This window comes from Ambystoma mexicanum, chromosome 13, assembly GCF_040938575.1.
Source record: "Ambystoma mexicanum isolate Mex_15411 chromosome 13, UKY_AmexF1_1, whole genome shotgun sequence".
NCBI lineage: Eukaryota > Metazoa > Chordata > Amphibia > Caudata > Ambystomatidae > Ambystoma > Ambystoma mexicanum.
Genome location: NC_090938.1, coordinates 199680746 through 199705465, shown reverse-complemented (window position 1 = coordinate 199705465; position 24720 = coordinate 199680746). Strand labels below are relative to the sequence as shown.

Here is a 24720-nt window from a genome sequence, read left to right as displayed (position 1 = left end):
ATGCCACAGATAACAAGTACCTCTGTGCCCTTTGATCTATAGATGTTTCATACACTAGCTGTAGCCTGTGTGTTAGAGATTTCGGTTACATGGCTACAAGTTCAGTATTATGCATGTTTTACAAATAGGCTCCATGTCGAATCTGGAAAAAAGACATTCCCCAAATATGTGATCATGGATAAAACTCACCTCCCTCTGTGCTTTGTTTCTTATATCTGGCTGAAATGAGAGCACCTGGAAACACAGGTGTTAGACACATCTGAAGGCCATGTGCATCACTTCATGTGATGCCACTTGGAGCGGGATCAAATGACATCACCTCCTGTGATGTCCTTGGAGGTCATGGGCCATGTGATATCACTTCCGCTCCCACAGGCATTTTGGTGTAATGACATCCCTGCCTCCACAGCAGCCACTTTCACACAAAGAAGGATTCATAGCTATTCAGCGGGCGTACAGTGTTCCAGCGCCTTGCTGTTTCGCCATATCGTGATCATTGGCAGCTATTAACCTTCTCTTTATCTCATTAGAATGTATGCCCCCTATAGATGTCTCAGACTACTTTCTGCTCTTAGCAAGGGGTGCCCCAACCATCATGTTGAAATGACCCCCACACATCTTCAGCTGGGCCTGCACGAACCCCTGATTCTTATTTTGTAACATGGCAAGTACAGTATAATGGCATGCCAAGCTCTCACTATTGCATTAGAGCAGTGTTTTCCTCAGTCACATTTCTTGATTGAACAGTAGAAATGCTATCATCCTTCATGAAATGAAGGCTCCTTTATTCAATCCTGGTCTTTAATTCATCTGCACTTTGCACGCAGGTAGGGTTGTCAGGTGACTCCATGTCAGGGGGACACCATTTCCCAGTACTGGGCTTTCACTTCTCCAACAATTGACTGCTGGGAGTTGTAGTGTTGGGTGAATTCAAATGAATAGAATGAAATGAGATAAACCTAAGGTAAAAAAAAACAAAGCTCAGGAAGGGAGTTTGCTGTCCTCCATGGAATGGAGCCATTAAGCAAACGTACATGCAAGGCCTTGTGGTTTTCCTCTTTCTGTTATGCATGCAGGCCTTCCAACTTCACCTCGAAAGCAAGCTCATTATTTAAACAGGACTAGATCATGTATAATATCGAGCCCTTTGGCAACTTTACAACGGTTTACCTAGGGTTGCCCAACCCCAAGCCCCAAGGGCTGGATCCATGCCGGGTTTTCAGGATACCCCTCATTAATATTCAAGAGATAGATTTGCATCGGGAGGATAGCTCAGGGGCAATGTGCTCACCTTGGAAGAAAGACGTCATGGAGCACCCCAGGTTCGATCCCCGGGTCCGCACTTAGAAACTCCCTGGGTATTAAGCATGTTATAAATAATCTATCATATCATATCATATCATACAAAGACTCTAAATGTATACATTTTTTTTTCTCACGAAAATAATTGAGGGATATCCGAAAACCCGTCAGTACTCTGGCCCTTTAGGCCTGGACTTGGTGCATAGCATTGCAGTCCCAAGATAGAAATATGGCCCTGGTTCAGGATGCATGTATCACTTTTAATCAAAAGAGAAATCTTGATCATGGACCGTCCATCAAGGTTGTGCTAATTTTCTTGTCCTGCCTACATAAAGCACCTTAACAGCCATCTCTAATGGTAAGACAAACTAAAATGTTTAGGAACAACACATATTGCTGTATATTTAATTCCTGATTTTGTGAAGGCAGGTTACTTTTTACTGTACCATATTTGACCGAATCAAGTTGCTTTCAAGTTTTACGACCTCACAAATGACTTGGCCCCTGGCGTCATACTGTGCGATGCCACAGAACCTTCCTCTATCAAATGTTACCTGAAGGTTTCACTCTGTGCACTACAATGACTTCCAAAGAAGTTGTGTTTCATCCATGCAATAACATTGTTCATTCATTATTCCTGCCTTCTATAAATAATAATGTTACAATTTGCTCTTTTCTTGTACAGCAGCAGCCGGGTTACAATGGTACCCTGAGACCGGAAGCTGACAATCGACGTTACAGCTCCTACAGTCAAATGGAGAACTGGAGCAAGCAGCACAAGTCCCTGGGCAGCCCCACCAGCCCCGGCAGTGACTTCTTCTATGTACAAAACCTCAAGACCAGTAGGAGCGAGCCCGACCTGCTGGGGTTAGACCCCCGAGCCACACTGCGGAGGCAGAACCAGAACCAACTTCAGAGCCAGAGGGGACGCGGCAACCAGAACCGCTCAAGCGTCTACAGCAGCTACAGCACCCAGCAAATGACCCAGCAACGCAAGCGGGGTGGGCAGCCGCCGGCCCGAACGCCTTCCTCAATTTCTGGTGGAAAGCAGGATGTCTTCTTTTCAAACAACCATGCTCCATTACAAAACACCCTCCAGCGGCAAGAGATTTATGGGAGGAACAGCCAATCCCAGATGCAGAACCACTTCCAAAGACCAGAAATGTATGAGGGAGGTGGTCAACAGCTGCAGCAGCAGCAGAATTCCATATATAAGCAGGAGAGGGTCGGCGTGGGCAACTCAATGTCCCAGATGTCCAACTCGTTACAACAACAGGACATGTATGGCACCGCGTACCAGCCCACAAGGTAAGTGTGTGTTTCTGTGTCCTTGGTCTTACTTCCAATAGTGACCTTATGATTGAGACAAGGTAAACTGCCACATTCAACCAAAGTAACGATTGTGCCTTGTAGGTAGCCTTGTTATGTTCAACTACTGTATGCAATCTAAGTAATGATTCCGGCTGGTACGTAGTCTTGATCTGTAACACAACGCTAGCAACAACCGTTATCTCCATGTTTGTTTCCCAAGCTAAAGCGCCCAGTACCTTCGGTTTCGGCGCGCTCTATAAATAAATAAACATGTGACGTATGCCATTTCCCTTCCAAAAGTCTTATGCCCAACAGGTAGGTGTCACGGCTAGCAACACATCATGAGCTTCAGTATTTCCCCCACTTTTTTCTTGTCAAGACGCATAAAGTTTCACCAAATCAGCTTCATTCCTATATCACAGACTTAGTGCAGTGCACCAGAGCCTCTTGCATTCCAAATTCTCTTCAATCTCACTCCTTCTCGGATCACTGAGCACATACACTGTAACACGCTGCCATTCCACTTACCTCATACTCGGGCATTCCTGCATCACTTACCTCATGCACGGCATTATAGGCTCCATCATTCCCAAAAGGACGAGCCGCGGGGGCCTGCAACAAAGTCTCTCGCCAGATGTGTTGGATTATGTCTCCCATTAGCCAACACCAATGACTGTGCCTGCTAGGGCTGGTGGATTAGCCATCCTCCAAACAATGGGTTCAGACCCCTTCGAGAGAGTAGCTTGAGCAAATTGCTGTTGCCGAATACCTGAAATATTTGAGGTTAGTACACATTCTCTGCTTTCATTCGCTGCATGGCGGGCTCCCTCATTCCCACTTCAGTGATCTTAAAAAAGCTGCTAGAACCTGCTTGTTCCCCGACCATTGGCCTTGCACGCTATGCCTCCGTCTCACTCATCACCAGAGCTCTGACCTCACACACTGTATTATATTCCTTCCTTCCCGATTCACTCGCCTGTTGCCCTGTGTAACCATCTGAAACACTGACCTCATACACTGTCCCACAGTCCGACTCGTGCCCAAAGTACTGGCCCTCATATGTAATGATGAATACAGTCACTCCCTAATCCTGAACCATATTCTCTGCATCTCAGAAACAACTCATCCTATAGATCAAACAGGCCTCTGTCTCACTCCAAGGTAAGTTTGTGCCCTACTCATCTCTTACAGTCTTGTGCATGGTACTGAAGACTCACTCATTCTCAGCACACTGACCCAATATGCACTAGAGTCTCAAATATTCTTATATAATCGATCACAATTACACAGTGCCCTGCTCTTGTCTTACTCATCCCTTTGTGCCCCTGTGTATCCTATACCCCGCTGTATATCTGTTCTGTTGTTACCTCTGTAAAGCACTCTGTTGCTTCTTGAAGCTAGGTCCATGCTCAATAAATACTATATTAATAAATAATAACATCCCTACATAATTGATTATGTCACTTGTACTGGAAACTCACGCATTCTCAATTCATGGAGTCTAACTTATTTCCAAAACACTGATCTCTTACAGGCATGTGGACTGAATGGAACTCCTATGTTATGTTTTGTGTTACTATGCTTGTGTATTGGGCCGAATCACTAGCGTATTAGTTTCAAAGCCCAGTCCTTGTCCATGGCCTATTGCAGCCCTGGGTCACCATACCATAGTCTGCTGGGAAGGAGCACAAAAGTCAAATTAGCGAAAAGGAAAGTTGAGAGGGGCATGGCAGGTGCAGGGAGGGAGTGGGGTGTTTTGTATTAGTATGGTTACATGTTAGTGTTGCATGTTATAGGGCCTGCAGTAGCAGCCCTGTAGTTATGGTTAAGTTGCTCAACCCATAAGAAGAGCACTTTTTGGCGGATTACAACTTCGGCCCCCTGGACGAATCCGCACAAAACTTTGCAAAAAGGCATATCGCCCTGACGGATTGATTCTGCAATGTTTGGTGAGGTTTCGTGGCGGGGGTGCAGAGTTATAGGCGGGGGTCCCAAAATGTGTGTTTTTTCCATATACGCAATGGAAAAAATAATTTTGCTCATGCCTACAGCCCAAACCGCTGGACGCATTTTCACCACATTTGTGGGAGGAGTGGCAGCTTTGTCCCGAAAGCGTGCTTTTGTAAAATTGGTGTAAATCCATCCAGTAGTTTATTTTAAAACTCCAAAAATGTAGGTAACATTTTTTTAATGATATCTGGGTTTGGTTCTCTGACTCACTTTCCCGCAGAAGGTCCTCCGATTGGTCCAGAGGCCGACATGAGGTCCGTGGGCATTGGGTGCGCCCACTGATTAGTCCATAACTAATGTGAGTTGTGTCATATTTTTGGAAGCGCCTGCCATGTTGGCTTCACAGACAGGTGCCTTTGTCCGAAAACATCACACTTATAACATATTAAAAAACACAACATTGCACTTGTCAAACTTATCAGTGAATCTCTGGAGAGGTGAGTGGTGATGAGGATGGGATGGGATATGGCCATAAAAAGCAAAAAAAACCATATGTTTTTCTTCTCCGATGTCCGCGAATAGTCCGGGACAGTCCTCTGATGTTCGCGAACATATTAGATGTTCGATGGCATCTTGCTTATTTGTGCATTACAGGGTTGGTGAAAATCAGTTTTTGGATGGCTTATAACTTTGGCGCCACTCAATGAAACTACATGAAATTTTGGACTTTCATTCTAGACCTGATTCCAAATGGTTCTAGAAAGTATGGTGCTGTTTTGTCAAGAGGGAACAAACGCAGAGGGGGGTCTCAAAATATTTTAAAGGTTTATACATGTGCCATTTGACGAATCTGCACAAACATTTGCAAAAAGATTTTAGATCTAGATATAAATGTTTTTGCAAAGATTGATCGAGTTTTGTCAAGAGGGGGCTAAATTAGAGGGGGGGTCTAAACATTTTTAGATGGCTTAGAACTTTGTTGCCTTTTGACAAATTTAGACCAATGTTTTCAGAAAGATTAGATTGGAGAGGACCTTGGAGTGGATTTTGTCAAGTGGCGGCTAAATTATATGGCTATTGTATGTATGTATAGTTTGACACTTTTGAAAAAATAAAACATGGGTGGATTTCCCGGAACATTCATGTAAGGAGCATTGGCAGGGACCTGAGGTATAGCCTGTGGCCATGGGCAGTGCCCAGATTGTCCGGGTCATGGCGTAAGATCATAACCCGGACAATCTGGCTACTGGCCATGACCACGATGAATGGCCAATGGGGAAAAAGTGGGCATGTCCACCGGGGACTGGCTATGTGGTAACATTTTTTAAATTGGAATAGATTTGAAAGGGAATAAACAATTTCTAGTGGTAATGTGGTCATAGGGTTCTCTTTTCGCCTTCTGCAGGACGCCATGGAAAGGGAAGATGGGCTCTTTATGAAGCCCTGCCTTCCCTTTCCATGGTGGCAATCTTGGAAAGGATTTTTCTTCCTACAGTGGGATGCCACACGCGTCCCAGTGTAAGAAGAAAAATCCTTTTTTTTCTAGCTCCCTGGTTACCGCTTTGGTAACCCGGGGTGGTAATGGCCTTCATCCCCCATTGCAGGGGCTGGAACGGGGATAACATTCCGGAGCCCTCGTTGTCTGCCCTCGCTTTGCTTGGGCTGATAACTTGGGCTGGCAGGCGGTAATACCCTCTTCCAGTACCTAGAATGGGGGATGAACATCTGTGATGTCATCTTTGGTGTCCTGGGTGTTAGTCTTAGCAGTGCACGGTGGTGGCGTGAGTTATGGTTGCTTATTTTACCATAACTGTTGAATTTCTGAGGTTTCTCGGTTTTACTTGTAACTATAAGGTCCTTTTTAACAATGTTTTTTCAGTGAAACTCATAGGTTTTTATTAGTGCAACTTAACCATAACGTCCCTTTAACAAAGTTTTTTCAGTTAATATATACATATATGTAATGTAAGTGAAACAGGAAATGGAAGCTGCAACAAGCAGCAGTGCCGCACTCCGTGGTCGGAGTTGCCAAAAAAAGTTCATAGATGTCGAGATAGTTATTCAGACATTTATATTTATCATATAAAGGACATCAAAAAGGTTGTAAAGGACACGAGTCCCAAGTCACGTGTTTTGCACTGCCAAGTGCTTGTTCACATAATGAAATGGTTAGCAAAGAGGTGAATAAATAGAATGTATTCTTTCTTCCATTTCACTGACAATTACAAATCAATGTTTGTGTATAAGGCACGCAGGTAGACATCTTGGAATGGTGAGCTTTAACATAAAATGTTACCCAATGGTGCAGGCAATACAATATTAAACTGCAGAAAACGATTTTGTACCAAATCATGTTGTAGCATAGCCCAGCGATTAATGGAAATACGTGCCCCCAAGTAATATTGATCTAAGAAAATACCAAATCCAAGTATGTTAGTGACAACATGCAAATATGCATAATTAAGAACAAATGCTAATAACATAAAGTGCATGTGCATACAGCAACAATTGGTATATATATATATATATATATATATATATAGTCTATCATCTTGCGAGAGATGCGATACAGAAAGGTATATGACAGGTTAAGATATGCATTGGGGATTACAAGGCAGTTTTGGACGAATTAAAGGTTAAAGATGGTGTATGGTTGGGTGCATGAAGGGCTTGAGAGCATGCTCGGGCCATCTTGGCAGATATGTCGGCTTAAAATACCTGCAGAGTATATTTATAGCACGGCAGCAGGGGTGCAGCTAGGCCTGGAAAAGATCTGGGGCTAGGTTAATGTCGGGACCGTCGGGACTCTGGGATAGCTAGCCTTGTGATATTAGCCCCTGAGCTTCTATCTGGGGCTACTGCAAACAAAAGACCCGGGTCTATACCCCTCTGAGCCCCCCTAGCAACGCCTCTGCACCGCAGGCAAGATCCCGAATAACAATGATGGAACTGCCCAGCCAAATCCAGAAGTTGGATAGGTCCAGGATTAGGAAGATTGATAAGGTGAATGTTGGTGATAGGAAAAGCCGCGGGGGGGAGAGAGAGAGAGAATTCAAGAAGCAAAATGCCATCATCCATCACCACTTTAATGAGAAGATAAATCATCTACCACGGTTTCAGACTGAAAGCCTTCGTCAAATGGCTCTCATTTTACGCTTCATCCATAAGCATAGCACGAAAGCAACATTTTCTCTCTCTATATGCAGTATCTTTGATAGAACTTCCAAACAGAGCTTTGCCATCCAATCTTTCTAAAATCCACAAAACCCCCCTCCATCAGCTTCTTTGGCTCACCAGATGTTTTAACTACTACTCCCCTAAGCCCTAGGCAAGACAGCAATGGTGAGGGATCATGGGAGTCGTTGTCCCGAACCTATGGAGAGCTGCAGGTTATGTTGTTATGTTATTCAAATTTGTATAGCGCTCCTTCACACACAAGGGTATCATGGCGCTCAGGCTGGAAACTAAACACATCGCTAATGCTAACAGCGGGGAAACAGCTTAGGCTTAGGTTGCAAACCCGTTATCGATCATCTTGTCCCATACTTATGAGAAGGATTCCGTGAAGTTGTGAAGTTAGCAAAATAGCATGTCTTTTCAGGAAATTAAGTTGATACATTCCATAACTATTTCTAAATCAGTGTTTGAAATTACACGAGTTCCACTATCCGGTAAAATCACGCAAGAGACTGTTTCACTGGACGAAATATTGCACCAGCTTGTAAATTAATAAACAGGGGTTGACATATACGCATGAAGAGGGGACTTGGTGGACTCCAAATCGCGCCAGAGGTGGACAGAATGAGCAGAAGTGGGGAGCATCACAGGGGAGTAGCAGGTTCGACCCCTTGCTGGGTGAATTCAGCTGACGATGATTGAGTCAAGGGGCTCACCGCCTGAGGAAGACTGTGCCAAGAGTGTCACCCCCATGAAGGCGAAATGAGGAGCCGGTGTTGAGTGTAGCATTGGGTAGTTGGCTGCGCAGTCAGTGTGCTATTATATGGTTATGCAGTATTTTTGGTCATTTGTTGAAAACATGTCAAGTACAACGGGGTCTGGTAAATATTTAGTCACATATACAAATACATTTTCTTGGCGTTCAGGTTCAATAAATTAGATTGCATTTATTTCACTGTTTGTTATGTGAGATCTTGCTTCTGCTATTTGTCTTGAACCACTGAGTTTTGACATATGTTTTATAAAGTGCATACGTTAGTTTACGTCGCCAGGTGAAAAAGGTAGAAGTTCTAAGGTGTGGCTCTACTGTACATCCAGGAAACATTATGCTACATTTGATTAACTGAAAGGCCGATCCCACTAAGCAAAAACTACTCTCACACAAGGATGACATAATGTGCATCTGAGACCAATAAATAATAATATATTTTGTATACAGTGCTTTATGCCGGATTCTTCACGCTTCTGAGCACTTTAACAATAGGTGTTGGTATTTTCAAATATGATGGTACTCAATGTATCAACCATGGAATGATAAAGGGCTTAGCCCACTCTGCTGGAGTTCAGGATGTCCTGCCCAGGCTAAACCCGGATGTATACTGCTGATGCTTAACTCGCTAAACTACCTTATCAGGTCTACAATCTAGCGCCACCAACAGATGGGTGGTAGTTGTTGATTTGGGGGTATTGATTTTTCGCAGACCGTACCAAATGATTTGATATTAAGATATAATTCCGCATCCATGTGGAATTCGTGTGACTAATGCAAGTCGATATGGACTTCTAGACCTCGCATAGCAGACAATATTGGCCATCTTACCATCTAGCCGGTCCATTACATTACCCAAGGATATGAGAGTCCCTCTGCTGAGGTCGAACAAAGCCTGTTATTGAACCTTCAGGTTTTTACTATATTTGCAAGAAGAAGAATGAACGTGTGTGCTTCTTGTCATGTTAATCTGTGTGCATGGGTTCGTGTTGGCTCTTGAGACGGTGACGTTAGGGCGATGAGACGGCAGGCAGCTGTGCTCCCTGCCAATTCTAGGCCCAAAACTGTGGAATTCGATTCCGATAGAAATCAGGACCCTCGAATCATTATACCTGTACCGTAGGGCGCATGAAGGCGTTTTTGTTTAGATAGGGTTATTCCATGGCTGTATTTTTGTTTGCACCCCTCTTTGTGCTTTGCTTTGCTTTACATGAACCTGTTGTTCCAACTGCGCCTATATACGGTTTTATACGGTTTGGTGCGCCATGTGCGCAATACAAATGTAAAATACAAAAACAATACAAATACAAACTCCCCATGTTCATACCAGTAATTTTGCGTGGAATTCATTCGACAAAATCTGTGGAATCTCCCACGTGTTTCCCATGTAGGGGCGATGTTAAGGGGTGTACTTTTGAACACTACTTCAATACGAAAATGCACTGTCAAAGATGGCCTTTAAAGTGTATTAGCACCTGGAGAGAATGTTGAATCCTGAGAGCTAATCCGGATCCATTAGGCCGGGAGGATAGCTCAGGTGAACCGTGTTTGTCTTAGAAGCAAGATAATGCAGAGCAACACAGGTGTGAATCCCGGTCCCACACTCCGAGACTGGCCTCCGGTATTAAGCGTGTTAGAAAAGATTCATTAAAAATGCCTTCTGGGAATTAGTCTGTGGTATGCCCTGGAACTCGATGCCTCTTAGGATTCCACATACAGCCCAGAGTACCTACCAGATCAACCCAATTTTCTCCCACATACCTCACCATTACATTGTCACTGCCTGTCTCCTCCTCTTCCTCATTAGCCTTGATGAGTGTCTCCTCCTCACCACGTGGCCACTAGGGGTCAGTGCCCCTGATGCAACTTTTATTTAAGTCATATTACCCCACATGTTGGCAAAATGGTCAGTTTTGTGCCTGAACCTTCCGTGTGCAACCCATTAGTCATGCTTCCAGGCACAAAACCTCTCATATTGGCCGCAGGAGCCGGCAATAATTCCTGTTTGGTATATGGCACGGTGGAGAGGTATTTATTCATTTTGAAAGGAAGGACACTGGTGGGCAGATGATGAAGAGCATTCGGTATGAATAACTTTGCTGTTTATAGTGACCTTTCTGTGCCTAGTGAGGGAAACAACTTCAGCTGGCAAATCATTGAGAATGATGTTCCCAAGTGTAGTGGAAACAGGGGCGTTGCTAGGGGGGGCTAAAGGGGCTATAGACCCTGATCTTTTGGTTGTAGCCCCGGATAGAATCTCAGGAGCTACAGCCAAAAGACTAGCTAGCCCCCAGTCCCAACAGTTCTGACATCAGCTTAGCCCCGGGTCTTTTCCAGACCTAGCAACTCCCCTGAGTGGAAATGGCTGCATTTCTGCCAAATGTTCAATAAAGATTTCCGTGACATTTCAACATTAGAACATTCGTCTGCTTCTGTCAACGTTGAACACACCGGGTTCCCAGGATAACCAAGGACTATGTAAATAATTCCCTCATAGATTAACTATTTTCGAATTTATTTTGTGTGACTTCTGAAAAATATGGAGCGGATCTAGCTCCAAAGGTCCTTAGCTGGAGAACCTTCATTAGAACAACTTTTTCTCTCACTCTTTTAAACAATTTACCATTGAATGCATGTGAAATTAGCACCTGGGAGATGAGTGAGATGGACTTTTGCCAGTCGGGGCTTGGAATGCTGACCCTACTTCATGTTATTAGCCTGCTTTCGAGTCCCCTGAGTACCGGGAAGCTGCCAACTTGCCTTTTGGTTTCTGGGTCCACCCTGTCCTACTCCACTTTTCCCCTCACCTCCTCTCCACTCCCCACCATACTTCTCCCCATCCACTTACTTTGTTCTACCTCTCACGGCTGCTCCACTGTGCTTGCTACTTGCCTCTCGCCTCTTCCTGCAATGGCTACCAAATTTTATTTTATTTATTTTATTGTATTGTTTGTTTATAGTGCAAACCAAATTTTATTGTATTGTTTATAGTGCAAACCTGGCCTGTAGACAGCAGAGTGCTTTACAGAGTTACGGGGAAGGCAGAGGCCAGCGTTGAGCTAGCGTTTCTAACAGTAACACAGTACTGTGGGGGATTGTCAGGGTTTCATTCCTGGGGGAGGAAGCGATGAAAGAGCCATGTTTTTACGATTTTGTGGACCTGCGTGATTGAAGGGACAGTATGAGCCTCCAGGGGAAGTGAGTTCCAGAGGAATGGAGCATAGCAGGAGAAGGACTGCTTTTTGGTCTTTTCCTTACGGGTAAGCGTGGACTCTAACCTTTTAATGGTCGCGCTTCGGTAGGTGCGGAACCTCGTGTGATAGAGTTTGGCTGCCAGGTAAGATGGGGTTCAGTTGGAGACCGCTTTGTATGTGATGCACGTGTTTTTTTTTTAGAGAATCCTTGCGGTGCGGGGGAGCCAGTGGAGATCATGGTCCACCCCCCTCACCATAGAAAGGGAAAGGGGACTATGAGCAGTTCCCTACTACCATTTCCATCAAGATTGTGGTATTATCGTTTTTATAAACTGGAATGGCACCAGGGTCCTTGTTAAGGTCTTCACCTTACACAGGATTGCACCCTTGTTTCCAGGCTATTACCACCAGCCCACCTCAGTGCTTAGAAACTTGTCTTGCACATGGTTGCTTTTAATTTCAAATTCCTCTATTTTATAATTCATGTCAGTTGTTTCTATTTACTCCCATTCATCAATGTAACTTCATGATTTTCATACGCTGTAGATTCTGGATATCCCACTATTGTGAAGTTATTTCTTTTTGAGAAATGTTCATCTAATTTAATTTATTCAAAACATTTACTTTTCCAATTTGATCATCTCTTCTATTTTCCTTTGTGCTTCATTCAGCTGGGCTAAGTGTCAGTTCACTTATATGTCTTTCCCAGTGGTCGAAGTGTACAAAGAGAAGTAGTGGAACTATGTTCCCTGCTGGCTTGCATCAACACCCCAAAATCCCATCACCACGCCCCCTCCCACACAAAATACACCCACCCAAACACTTGCACCTGCTGTTCAAGAGAACGTTCAGTGCAGTGCATTGAAAGTGCAAGTTTCAACTTATTTCTACACTTTTATTTTAAAACGAAACCATTCCGGAACAGTTTCTTTTTAAAATAAAAGTATAAGAGCTGTAAATGGTAATTTAAAAAAGTAGAGGAGTACCGCTCCCGACCGCTCCCACTCACTTCGACCACTGGTCTTTCCCTAACAAAGTGTGTATCCAATGCATAAATGCAAACTATTGAATATGACCTAATTTAGCACACCTGTGTTTATAGTCAGAGAAGGTTTTTGTTTACATAACTACTTAAGCGGTTGTATTTACACGTGGATCCACCCAATAATTAGAATTCTTAATCAAGTTCCTTCTTGTGTTACCTTCTTGTGTTACCCACGCACCATGACTTAATGAGCAGCAGGCTTTATATGCAAAAAGTGTGACAGTTGTACTAGCTGTTCCTTGTGCTCAATGTTTCCCTAGTTATCTTTTTTTTAAATGTATTGTGCTGTTGGTTTATACAACAAACCATGCACAAATGCAAAAACCGACAAAACACACTAAGTCATACAACTACACAATGGTAAAATTCAATATAATAATTCACCCATGACAATTTCATCGAATCCTAAAATCCAAGACTAAAAAGGCCCATTACAAACATTTAAAATATTAATCACAGATTCAGCAGATAAAATAAAATACCATACAGATTTTCACCTTACAATAAACTATTCACATCATACCGTGATTTTTGCTGTACAATAAATTAAATCTCGGTACGTATAAATAAAGTACATTGTGCAGTTTCCAAGTGGTCAGTTGTTAATTCTGGGGCATACATGATCAACTGTGGGATTTCCCAAACCAGTCACATTTGTATTGCCATCATCTTTTTCTTGGTTTTACTAAATGAATTGAATATAGGCTTTTGGCCGCACAAGACATTAGAGAACTCCACAGGAAAGGCAAATTAGTTTGTCTTTGCTCTCTTTTTATAGCATTGGAGTGAGACAGCTCTGAGAAGCATGCCACAGAGAAATCAAAACATGACCTGCTTGTCAATCAGAACATACGTGAATCTTCAACTAGGATACTGTCATAGCATTGGAAAAACACTTGCTTTGTTCCAAGTAGGCTAGTTCTCTACATCTTGAATTGTCCTTTCCTGTAAAATCTATTTTTTCAGAATGTATGACAATAGTTGGGGTTGTGCGGCATCTCGAGTCTGAGAATATGCGTGAGGAGTGAGGCAGGTGTCCTATCTGTGTCGTTGCTAATGAATAGACTGTGTTCTTCAATTATACGTCACATGGCTTCATGTTGGGCTGTATTACAAAAACATTGGTCTGGCGCAAGTGCAATTACCACTAATGCAAAAACAGCCTTCGAGCAAACATCTATTCTTCCAATGTATTATTTCACCAGGGCAATGGACGTCTACTAGCCACTGCCCCTGTTCAAAAATGCATTCATAGAATGTGGAGTGGCATTACAGAAATTTTACACTGGCGTAAGTGCACTCAGCACTAGAACAGAAATTGCCCATGTGCAAAAAACATATTCTCTCAATACATTTGATACATTTGTGCTCCGGGCAAAAGAACAGGACAACCAGTGCACTGGTGAAAAAATGAATTGAGAGAATATATTTTTTGGTGCAGAGGTACATTCTGCTGTTGTATTTTTATTTTTATTACATTTTTAAAGTGCTCACACAGAACATGGGCATCGAGGCGCTGTTACAGAAATTGTTTTTTTTTTAGTTGCATAATTGTTTTTTGTGTCTTAGTTTCATATTTATAACACGCTTAAACACCCAGAGGTTTCTAAGCGTGGACCCGGGGACCAAACCTGTGTTGCTTCGTGTCATCTTGCTTCCAAGGCGTGCACGTTTGCCGCTGAGCTATCCTCCCGGAACAGTACTAATTACACTTGTTCCTGTGAAAAGTTTCTGCAATACCACTCCTAATGTTGTCAATAAGTTTGTCATCCTATGTCTGTTACCTTTTTGATTTTGCATTTGCATATGATGTCTAGTAATATTTATATATATATATAATTTGCAGAAAGGGAAAGACTAGTGAAGGGTCTCCCGCGGGATGGCACTCACGGAAGATTAGAATGCTCAAAAACGGTCCTTGAATAATGTGGCCAGACAGCGAATTAGCTCCTCATAATGTCCAGTTTATTTTGACATATAGTCAAGAAAAAGAGTACCAAACACGGTACACTGCTTGTTCACGTACTAAAATGTGATTAACCAGTGACATACATTGTATACAAACAAAAACGCTCAATCTCTATGGTACTCCTTTCCCATTTTGTTGTCCATTTTCTCTTTCTACTCCTAGCCTTAAACAGTGTTTCAAAAGCAGTAGAGGACAGTGGCCGTTTTGTAACATATAACATAAAGATGTGCAGCCTGGCACTCAAGCAATTTACATATAAACTAAGTTTGTAGTGCTTTTGCCAATTGTTTATGATGAAGTTATTGTATTGATGAACTCTATTTCATGAACATTGTACAAATTAAATACCTATAATTGTAATTCTTGTGTTTAACAATTTAAAAAAAATCATTGAGTTCGTACATTTAAGGAAAAGAAGCAACACTTTATTAGTGAAACTATTAATTGTAGTCTATTAAAGTGCTTAATGCATGCAATTTATAGCTGTCCGAGCGTATTTCATTGGAGTCCTCGAGCAATAAGGAATAAAGTACATTTAATATAGTGCATAGTACTTTCACTTGTCATAATGCTTTTCAATGCACACATGCTGTGTTCTTAAATGGCTAGTTGCATGATAGTCCAGCAAGACATCTGATTCCAACGATAAAGTGCATAGTGCTTTTGTCTTTGTCTAGTCTTGTAGACTCCTCATTGTTGAACAGAAAATGATATGCTCGAGCTGCAAAGCACCAAGTGCCATTTCAGCATTGTGATGCTTTATGATGCCTAACTGTTTAGTTTGGAAATGTCAAATCACATGGTGGTAAAATATACCCGTCAGGCTCAAAGATGCAGTATCAATTGCATGTATAAAAATCCACTGCTAAGAAGTAACATTTTCCAACATTGAATTACAAGTTACAAGTTCCTCAGGTAATTTAGGCCCTATTAAGTACTGATATGTAGACAATAAATCCTTTATGGAGCATGTCAATTAGGAGATGTATTCAGAAAGATGCATGGTGCATCAAAGAGATATAAACAATTCTATATCTCACTAATTTTTAAGCAAACAATTACATTAAGTATAAAGTGCTTTGCACAAAAGCTGAATACACTCTAAAATAAAACAAATCAGGCTACCAAATACCTACATTTTCTTTTCGAAGTGCATTTCACTTAATTTTACAGGATCTTTTGTTCTTTCATGTACTCAAACAGAAGGAAAAACAGAAGAGAAAGGGCTGATGATTAAAAAGATAAATCCAACAATGGGAAAAAAAGATTGAGGAAAAACAATTACAATTTACAAGATTGATTCACACAATCTAACTAGGAATGCGCTATCTCATGCACATTAGTTGAAGCAGGAAATTCTTTCTCGAGGATCACACAACCTGTTGATAATTATGGATCTTGGATTAATTGGAAGCATACAAACATTATTGACACATGCATGCCAATGGGGAAACAAGTAGATATTAAGCTATGCTGATTTATGTCCCCAGAAATGTATAAAGTTCTCCTTCGAGATTATGTCCCTTAGATTTTTTAGTTTCATGATCTAGAATGAATTTAGTTTCCATCTGGTGCAGTTCAAGTTCGCAATTGCCCACTCGATGATTTTTATTAACATCGTATAGTCCAAAGAATCTTAAACATTATAACTTTCCCTCATGTATGTCTCTGAAGTGAATGGCCATAGGGTAAGAAGAAGTTTTTTATAACTCACGTGTCTGTAAAATTCTGAGTTTTAATTTCCCAATGGTACCTCCTATGTACCAAAGTTTGCACGAGCACATGAGAGCATACACAACAAATTCAGTGTTGCAGGCCTAATGAGGGATGTAGATAAGTGGTTCTATTGTGGGCATGCTGGCATGCTTTACATTTGGTGCATTTGAAGAAAACAAAGGTGTTTTCACTTTGCCCATGAGAGGTCTTTGTGGTTTTGATAGTTGTGGGCATGAAGCTGCTCGCTAGTGAGTCTTCAATGGCTGCTCGCTAGTGAGTCTTCAATGGATGCTGATTTACTGAATGTTATGTTGACTCGTCCCTCAAGAACTGAGGACAATACTTCATCTGCTTGTAGCACGTGCCAATGTCGATGCCGTATCTTGCGTACAATATCAAAGTGAGTGCCGTACATGAGGATTAGCCTGGTTTTTGTGTTTTTTTCCAGTTCCTTTGGCATTCTGTTAGTTGATTAAAGAGTGGTCCGATTGAGATTGAGGCCTTTAAAATAGCCTTTTGATATGTCTGTTTAACAAAGTTCATAGCAGTATATTTGCATTCTGCGTCAAAGCATTCCAATTTGGTACAATTTTGTTGTATCCTCACAAATTCGCCATAAGGTATCCTCCACTTTAGTACTGTTGGATGATTACTGCTAGCAAAGAGTGGCATGTTAAAACTGGTAGGTTTTCAATGAAGTTCGGTGATCATTTCTTCTTGGCATGCTTTAACCGCAACATCCAGGAAAAGTATTGACTCTGTGTTTCTGTGAATTTTAGGTGGAGATTATTTATATTAAGTGTTTTCACTAAATTGAGCCAATCTTTTTATTCTCCATTCCAGAGGATCAATAAGTAGTCTTTAAATCTTAACCATAGGACCTCTTGATTTGTATACTGACTGTTGGCCTCCGTCCATACCACAAACTTCTCCCACCATCCCATTGTCAAATTTGCATATGGTGGAGCGAAGCTTGTGCCCATGGCAGTCCACGTAACTGATTATAGTAGTTGTTATTGAAGAGAAATACATTGTTCGCGGGACACATATCTATCATCTCCATTATCATCTGACCATGCACAAGATAATTGAAGGATCTACTGTCCAAGAAATATTTGCATGCCTTTTTACCATTGCTGTTTTGTATGGAGGTGTAGAGCGAAACTACATCCAATGTCACGAACATGAAGTTCTCTTCCCATACTATTCCATCTATTTAACTTAAGAAATCTTTTGTATCATGAAGGAATTATGGTAAGGTAAAAACCATGGGCAAAAGAGTTTGGTCTATATACTTAGACATGTTTTAAATGGATGCTCCATTTCAAATGACAATGGATCTGCCGGGGTTGGGGGCAGGGCAGGTGCGATTTTTATATATGTATATTGTCACAAAAGTCTTTAATTGCACAATTAATTTCTTTATTTATGGTCAAACAGGGTGGGTGCAGACATTTATACCTTTCATTGAACTAAATGAAAATGCAATGCAGACATGGTATACACTATCTTTCAGCGCACTGCTTAATTTCATTGTACACAAACATGTATTTGCAAATTTAATTTATTGAGTATATATTGTATAATGCATACATTCGTACGCATGTGTAAAAGATTACCACATTCTCTCAAAGGATGTGCAAATCAATGGTATGGCATGTCCTTTGGTTGAATTATTCCTATTGAATGGATAAGGTTTTGGGATACATAAACTCTTGGAAAGGGTATTAAGTTGTTTGACTCAAAAGTATATCTCAACTCACCTGACTGCCTCTTCAGAACACAGGAGTTCCTGTGAACTGGGTGGGCTATAATTGATAATTGTCTGTACATTTGGTGAATGGGCATGGTTAGATCCCATACACAAGACATCTTTACTTTGAGATCCAGTGGCTCCTCTTCTAAAATTCTTCAAGTCCCTCCTTACTGGAGAGAGTGAGCAGTATCCCCCAAAGGAAAGCAGGATCGCAATAGTCTCAGTCCTTTCATCTTCACTTCAAAATGCTGCTGCTGTTTGAATGACTGAATATGCTTTAGCATTGTGACTAATGAAATGTGCATTATATACTTTGCGATTGAAGCCTGCAACCTTTTTATAACAGATATATTTGTGATATTTCAAGAATGTTGCCATCACTATAGTACCAAAACCCTCTTTGATTTTATGCAAAGGAGCCAAGAATCCTGACTGGTGCTAATTGTTCCCTTCCTGTTCCCCATAGGGATATTTTGAAAAGAGTGCAATACCAAGGTACCTGTGACTCCTGCTGCGCAGGAGTACAGACATGAGTAGTGACTAAGCCGCCTTCTCAGCCCTTCACTTCTACTAAACCAGCAGTGATCCCAAACAGAAAGATGAAACAGGCACAGCAATCCCTCCTTTGCCTCTTTTGGTAATGTCAGCCAAGGGCAGTCTATATCTTCAGGAGGGCTGTGTGAGCTAATAAATTATGCCGCACAAGCAGCATTCGTACTATGGTGGCAAAATAAAAGAATGCCCAATCGTGGTTCTATATAAATGGGAACTTTATAAAGCAGTCAATGCAATCAAATAACTAGAAACACATAGATTGCAGACTTTTGATAAGACAGGGGCAAATAAGAGGGCCATTGAAGTTGCTATGGTCGCTTAGAGTGTACCAGAGAAATAGGGTATTTTCAAAATACTTTAGTTCTTGTCTTAAAGTACTCCATAGCATTGGAAGTGGGTGGGAGTGGCCATAGGAATTATTAAGGCCGTGGCCAGTCAATGGGTGGGCAAATAACCAATTCTGTATCAATGAGGAGTGAGGCGTTGGCTTCCAATGGATCAAAGTGATGTTTAATCGACAGAAAATCAATGCTTCTGCTTGCTTGAGTCAGCATTCGAGATAAGCGAGTTGATGGCTTCCAGTAGGTTCACTTAGCATGTGAATCAGTTGCTGCCATGCCCTTTGATCTGGTTGATGGATACTGATAGCTGCAGGCTGCTTCTGCACTTCTGGGAACCGAGTAGGTCCTCACTTTCCATTTTCAGTCCAGGAAGATGTCTGACACTACAGCGGGTCCTCCATTTCTAATGAGCAGGTTTCTGGTTGCAGTCCACAGCCATCAGAGAGGCCTTGGTCCATCAGCAGTGTCACCTCCAATGTTCCTGGGATGGTTAGGGAACAAGCTTGTCCCCACCTAGCGGACCTTTTGTCTTCACCTCTCAGGCAGAGGACTTTGAAATGGACTGTATTCCGAACAGTGGTCCAGTAAATCCTTCCCCTTGTCTTAAGAGTCCAGAGATTAATCAACTAAGGGAAGGTTTTCCTCTTCCTATGAAGGCAAAATATCATAGGGGGATGTTGCAAAGCAGACCTGCTGTAACAGGGTTAATCCATAATGTTGTAACAAGTGCACTTTGCCTCTGACATCATACCCAGAGTGCTTTTATTCCGGGAAATGAGGAGGATAGTAAGTTGTATACAGCCCTAGCAAAAACGAACATGGTGATCTCTCTCAGCCTCCCTCCCTCTCTTCTGGTCACTCTAACTCCATCTTCTGGTCACTCTAACTCCAGCCACTTCACATTTCTGCTGATGGCAAAGGAACTCCTGTGGTCAGCACCCTGGTGTGACTCTGGCATTTCTATGTCAACGTTGCCTTTTAAGCACTGGTTCCTAGGTGACCTCCTGGTTAGAGTTCCTGTGCCCTGGGAGGAAGACCTTGCCCTTCCTGCAGAAGGATCAAAGAGGCAAATTCCTTGCCATTGTATCAAATGACACTGTGGAGTCAGTCAGGCCAGACAGCTAATACGGATTGCTCAGTCATAGCTGAGCCCTGATCACCAATTGTTAGGAAAGATTTCGTAATTGTAGGTAATTTTCCTTCCATGTGGCAACCCCTAAACTTTTTGCTGTTGTTTTTCACCTTGTTCTCGACTTTGCCAGAGAAGTGCAGCCTTCTGCCGCACTCCTCTGGGCTTTCGCTCCATTCTTACGGGGAAACTGACATGCCCTTAAGACAGTCAGTACCGGGACACGCTGTTTTCCGTAGTTTCTTTTATCATGTTGCGGCTTTCGTGCAACATGACACAAGAGGGCACTGTAAGCTAAGTTACTGCTCTCTTGGGTCTCTAGCCTTCTACAGGCCCTAGATACTCGTTTAGGATTGTAACTGATCGGTGCAAGTGATTCACGGACGGGAATGGTGGCAGCGATCGTTTCTTGTGTTTTGAGCTCCTTTTGGCGTTTTAAGCGCGTTTCTCGCGCTTAGCCCAAAATGGTGGCCTGGCTCCCAAAATGGCCAAACCACGAGGCTCCTTTGTCCTGTCCGCTGACCGTCTTGCTCCCTTCACCTTCCCCAGGTCGAGCCGACCCGGGGCCTTCCTTATTTGGGCATGTACTTTCCCGCGAAACATGGATGCTTTCGCTGGCTTCTACATGCCTGGCGTGTTCCTCCAGGATGTGGGCTGGGATGTCTGGTCCCAATACACATCCTGGGTGCCAGAGAGTCTAGGGTGGTGTGAATGCCTGGGACCACCGTGGTCCGAGATAGGTCCACGAATGGTGTGAGTGTTGATGAGCGGATCTCCCATTGGGTCCCCTCCGTTTTGGCGCAAAGGGAACCGTGGATAAGAGGGGGCTGGAAACACCACTACCATGTCGATCTCCTGAGTTCTCGCGAATGAAGGAATACAGGAGCCAAGTATCCTGCAACCAAGAGGCTGAACCGAGGAATCGCTGGTGACCCGCTGAAGGACTGCTCCTCTGCACTGCTGTCGCCTTGTGAAACCCTTTTTACCTTTGATCGAACCAGAAGGCATGTACTGGTACTTCGACCCGTAGAATAGCGGGAACAGCTATTCTCGGCATCTTCACCATCTCCTGCTAGTAAGCCTTCGGAAGCGTCTCTGGGCCATCCAGCAGACTGACCAGCCTACACAGGAGTCTTGCTCTGTAACCGCCGCCAGGTTGTGTTGTATTACGAGTCCCTGTCACTCTCACACGGTTCGTACACTTGGCATTCCCATGTCTGAGGTGAGCAGTGTACAAATTGGCTGAAATACACACGGCCGCGCCGTCGCCCTGCTGTGGTGACAAACTGTGCGGGTTCATTGTGTTTGGGACATCCCCAACTGAACTTCTGCTGCTGCGGAATCTAGACGACGCTGAGACGTCCCCTGCTCGTATCTGAACCTGCCAGCACTGAAACGGACGCGGAGAAGCCTGGGTCTGCCTGCATCGGGGACCGGTGAGTAGCATCGCTATGATCTGGTCACCCTCCTGCAGGAGCCCATAGCTTTTCCCCGCTGTGTCAAAACAGCACGCCTTTCCGTACTCGCGCTCTGCTTCTGCCCACAGTGGAGGCTGCGCTTGAGTCGCGGAACACTGTTCTTCTTCATTTGGGCACTAAACTGAACCGCCTGATTTCCCTCGAAGAGACTCCCCTTCTGCCCGTTGGCACCAGCGTGTGCAGGTACTTTTGAGCACAAGGCTCCACTCTTCGTAGGGCTCGGACTTCCTTTTAGTTAGGTGCCTCTGAAGGCGGACTGGGTCTAAGCATTATTTCGCACTGCCTGTTTTCCTTCCCTTTTAGGTGGACTACACATTTCGTTCATCTAACGCTTGAGACTTGTTAGTATTTGTATATATATTGTATTGGTATGGTATGTGTTGGTTTACTAGAGTTGTATTGTGATTTCTCGCTACGGTCATTGTTTTAAAGTCCTTGGAATAAATGTGTATATATTTTTAATATAACACCTGTTTGGAGTAGTTTGTAAGTGTCCTTGCTTTGTGTGCTCATTGCGGGCTTTCAGTCACCCTCACCCCTCTTGAGACCTAGTCTTGACCGCCGCGATCGCTACCCAGATTGGTCTGGCTTGTCCAGAGGTTACCCTGTTCCAAGTAATTAGGTTGGCCTTCTGAACTTCTGCGCCACCAGGACAGAGTTCAGAAATCCGTCTTAACACCAATCTGCCAATCAAATTATATCGAATTCTGTGGCTGTATAATTATGTGATATAAGTGGCCACCACCCCACAATTAGGCATGGTTTAGACCAACATTTTAATGTGCCAAGGCTGACCAGGTTACATAATTAAAATCATGTGAATCAGAGGTGCAGACAATTAAAATGCTGCCTCTGCCTGCGAGAACATTTTGTTCCAGCAGTTTTCAGGCATACAGATGTGACCTTTGAACCTGTCCTGTTGCCACTGCAGGGCTGGCGCCATAAATGTGGCTTTATGAAATGGGATCTGATTAGCAGACCTCCCTTGCAGAAACAGACTCACCCACATAATACTAATTAATGCAAAATCAGTCTATCATGCCCTTACCCAATGTCATTCTGTCAGAGTATCAGAATATCCATCATGGAATAATAATCATCTATCAGAAATAATTGATATGGCTTTTCCAGTTTTTGCTTTGCTCAGTAAGACAAGTGTAATGCTATCATTATGACTGCAACATATTTCAGAAGGGATCATTAAAAGTAAACCATGTAGAGATGCAAAAAGAGCAAGTTTGTAAGGCATGGTCAATTAAATAATTGCTCATTTTTATTAGCTTCTTTTGTGGTGAATACACATGTTCTGTCTCCCAAATGACCTTCCTTTTTGGAAAATGTTTGCCCTCAGATTAATACTACCTTGTGTAACTACCAAGGCAATGTTTCATTTTGCATTACTGACTGGACCTGTGCATTTGTTACATTATGCATAAATAATAATGAATAACAAAGAATAGAAAATAAAAATTGTATTGAAGACCTTACACTCTGGTTCTCATGTACCATACAAGGTCTACAATATTCTATATGGCCCACGCTTCTACTCGCAAACCGCTTGCAAAACGTAACCGTCTATACAAAAACATTACTAAACAGGAGTACCAAACATACTCCACTCCTGCCTAGCACACACTCCTTATTCGGTTCTCACAGCTACGTTCAGACCGCCACCTCTGTGATATTTGTATTCAAACTCATTGGGCCTCATTACGAGTTGGGCGCCAAGGTATCCCGGGCACCGTTAAGGACATTGGTGCCGGTAATCCCTTTGTTCCCTTGGCAGGTCCCTTCCTTAACACCTGGTTTTACCAGACGTTATGGACGGGACCCGTTAAGGGAATTCAGAGCTAATAACGGTATCGCAATTTGCAGTACCGGAATTAGCGCCTCCCCCCTACCCATTCAAATGGGAATGGAGAATGTTTTTTTCAATGGGGACTTACCGGTCCCGCAAAGGTCGGAATAGACCGGTAAGTCCCCATTGAACCAGGGCGGACTCGGTACCGGTATGGGAGGTAGTCATGGCGCAAATAGCGCCATGATTACCTCCATACTCGGAATGAGGCCCATTGTAACAAAACATTTCTCTGACCTGCTTCAGTGTCAAAAAGTAGACAAAAAAACTACACATAACATTCATAAAAAACATTTCTACACCTTGACTGGGTGTGTTAGTAAGTGAGGCAATTTTGTACTCACCCAGTATCAACATTTTTTACTAGGCCCCTCAAATGAAACCATTGTACGTATCAGAGGTCTTTCACATAAACGTCTATAATCTCCAGAAGAACTGTTAGCACATTGTTCCACACCATTTGTTACTCTAAGCACAGTCTTCTTGTTGTCTTTGCACTCCCACATACCCCACATAGTGGTGATGCTAGTGCTTGCGCCTCTTAAACACAGTGGTTACTTAATTCCCACCCTGTACAATGTACACATGGAATTTGTCGACACATCTGGGTTTCAGCCCAATGGTCTATTTGGTCTACCCTGTCTATTACAGGAGATCCTCCTCTATGGGTGCCGGACCTTCATCAGGACTGCCTGGGATAGGTTTACCCCCTCTTTAGTTCTTCGGTAGCTGTCTGTCTACTTAAAAACACCTTCCCATTTTCCTGCAGCAAAACTCCCCAGGGCCTATAATTGGCACCACTGTTGGAGCCAATCCCCTTTTTTTTGGCTTGTGACTTCAGTGCAGATCACTTCCCCCCACTTTCATTTTGCTTTAAGTCACAGATGGGGTTGTTTGTTAACTCTGTCGCAAGCATGAGTCTCCTCTTCTAGTTGTCTGTGTAATGACTGCACACATCTTTCTCTCTCTTGCGTGCTGAACATAGACTCTTTCATCTAGTCCCTCAAACCCGATCCTCTCCGGTGGAGCGTATCGTCGCGAGTCTCCCTCTACGCTCGCTCCCGCTGGATTGATTCCAGCAGTGTCCTCGCTGCTGCGTGGCATCTGATTCACCAAGGTCTTTCAGAACTGTGCCACCTTGGCAGAGTCTATCCACTCTTCCCACTCACT

At 43.0% G+C, this 24720-nt stretch overlaps 1 protein-coding gene across 2 annotated transcripts in view; it reads left to right on the top strand.

Moving 5' to 3' along the window:
- PKP1 (plakophilin 1) overlaps positions 1 to 24720 on the top strand; it is a 239189-nt gene that overhangs the window by 153169 nt on the left and 61300 nt on the right. The window contains exon 3 of one of the 2 annotated variants that reach the window (XM_069633637.1): positions 1988 to 2610. In XM_069633637.1, the coding sequence (XP_069489738.1) occupies positions 1988 to 2610 (623 nt within the window). The remainder of the gene's footprint in view (positions 1 to 1987; positions 2611 to 24720) is intronic. The other variant, XM_069633638.1, reaches the window with a different exon arrangement.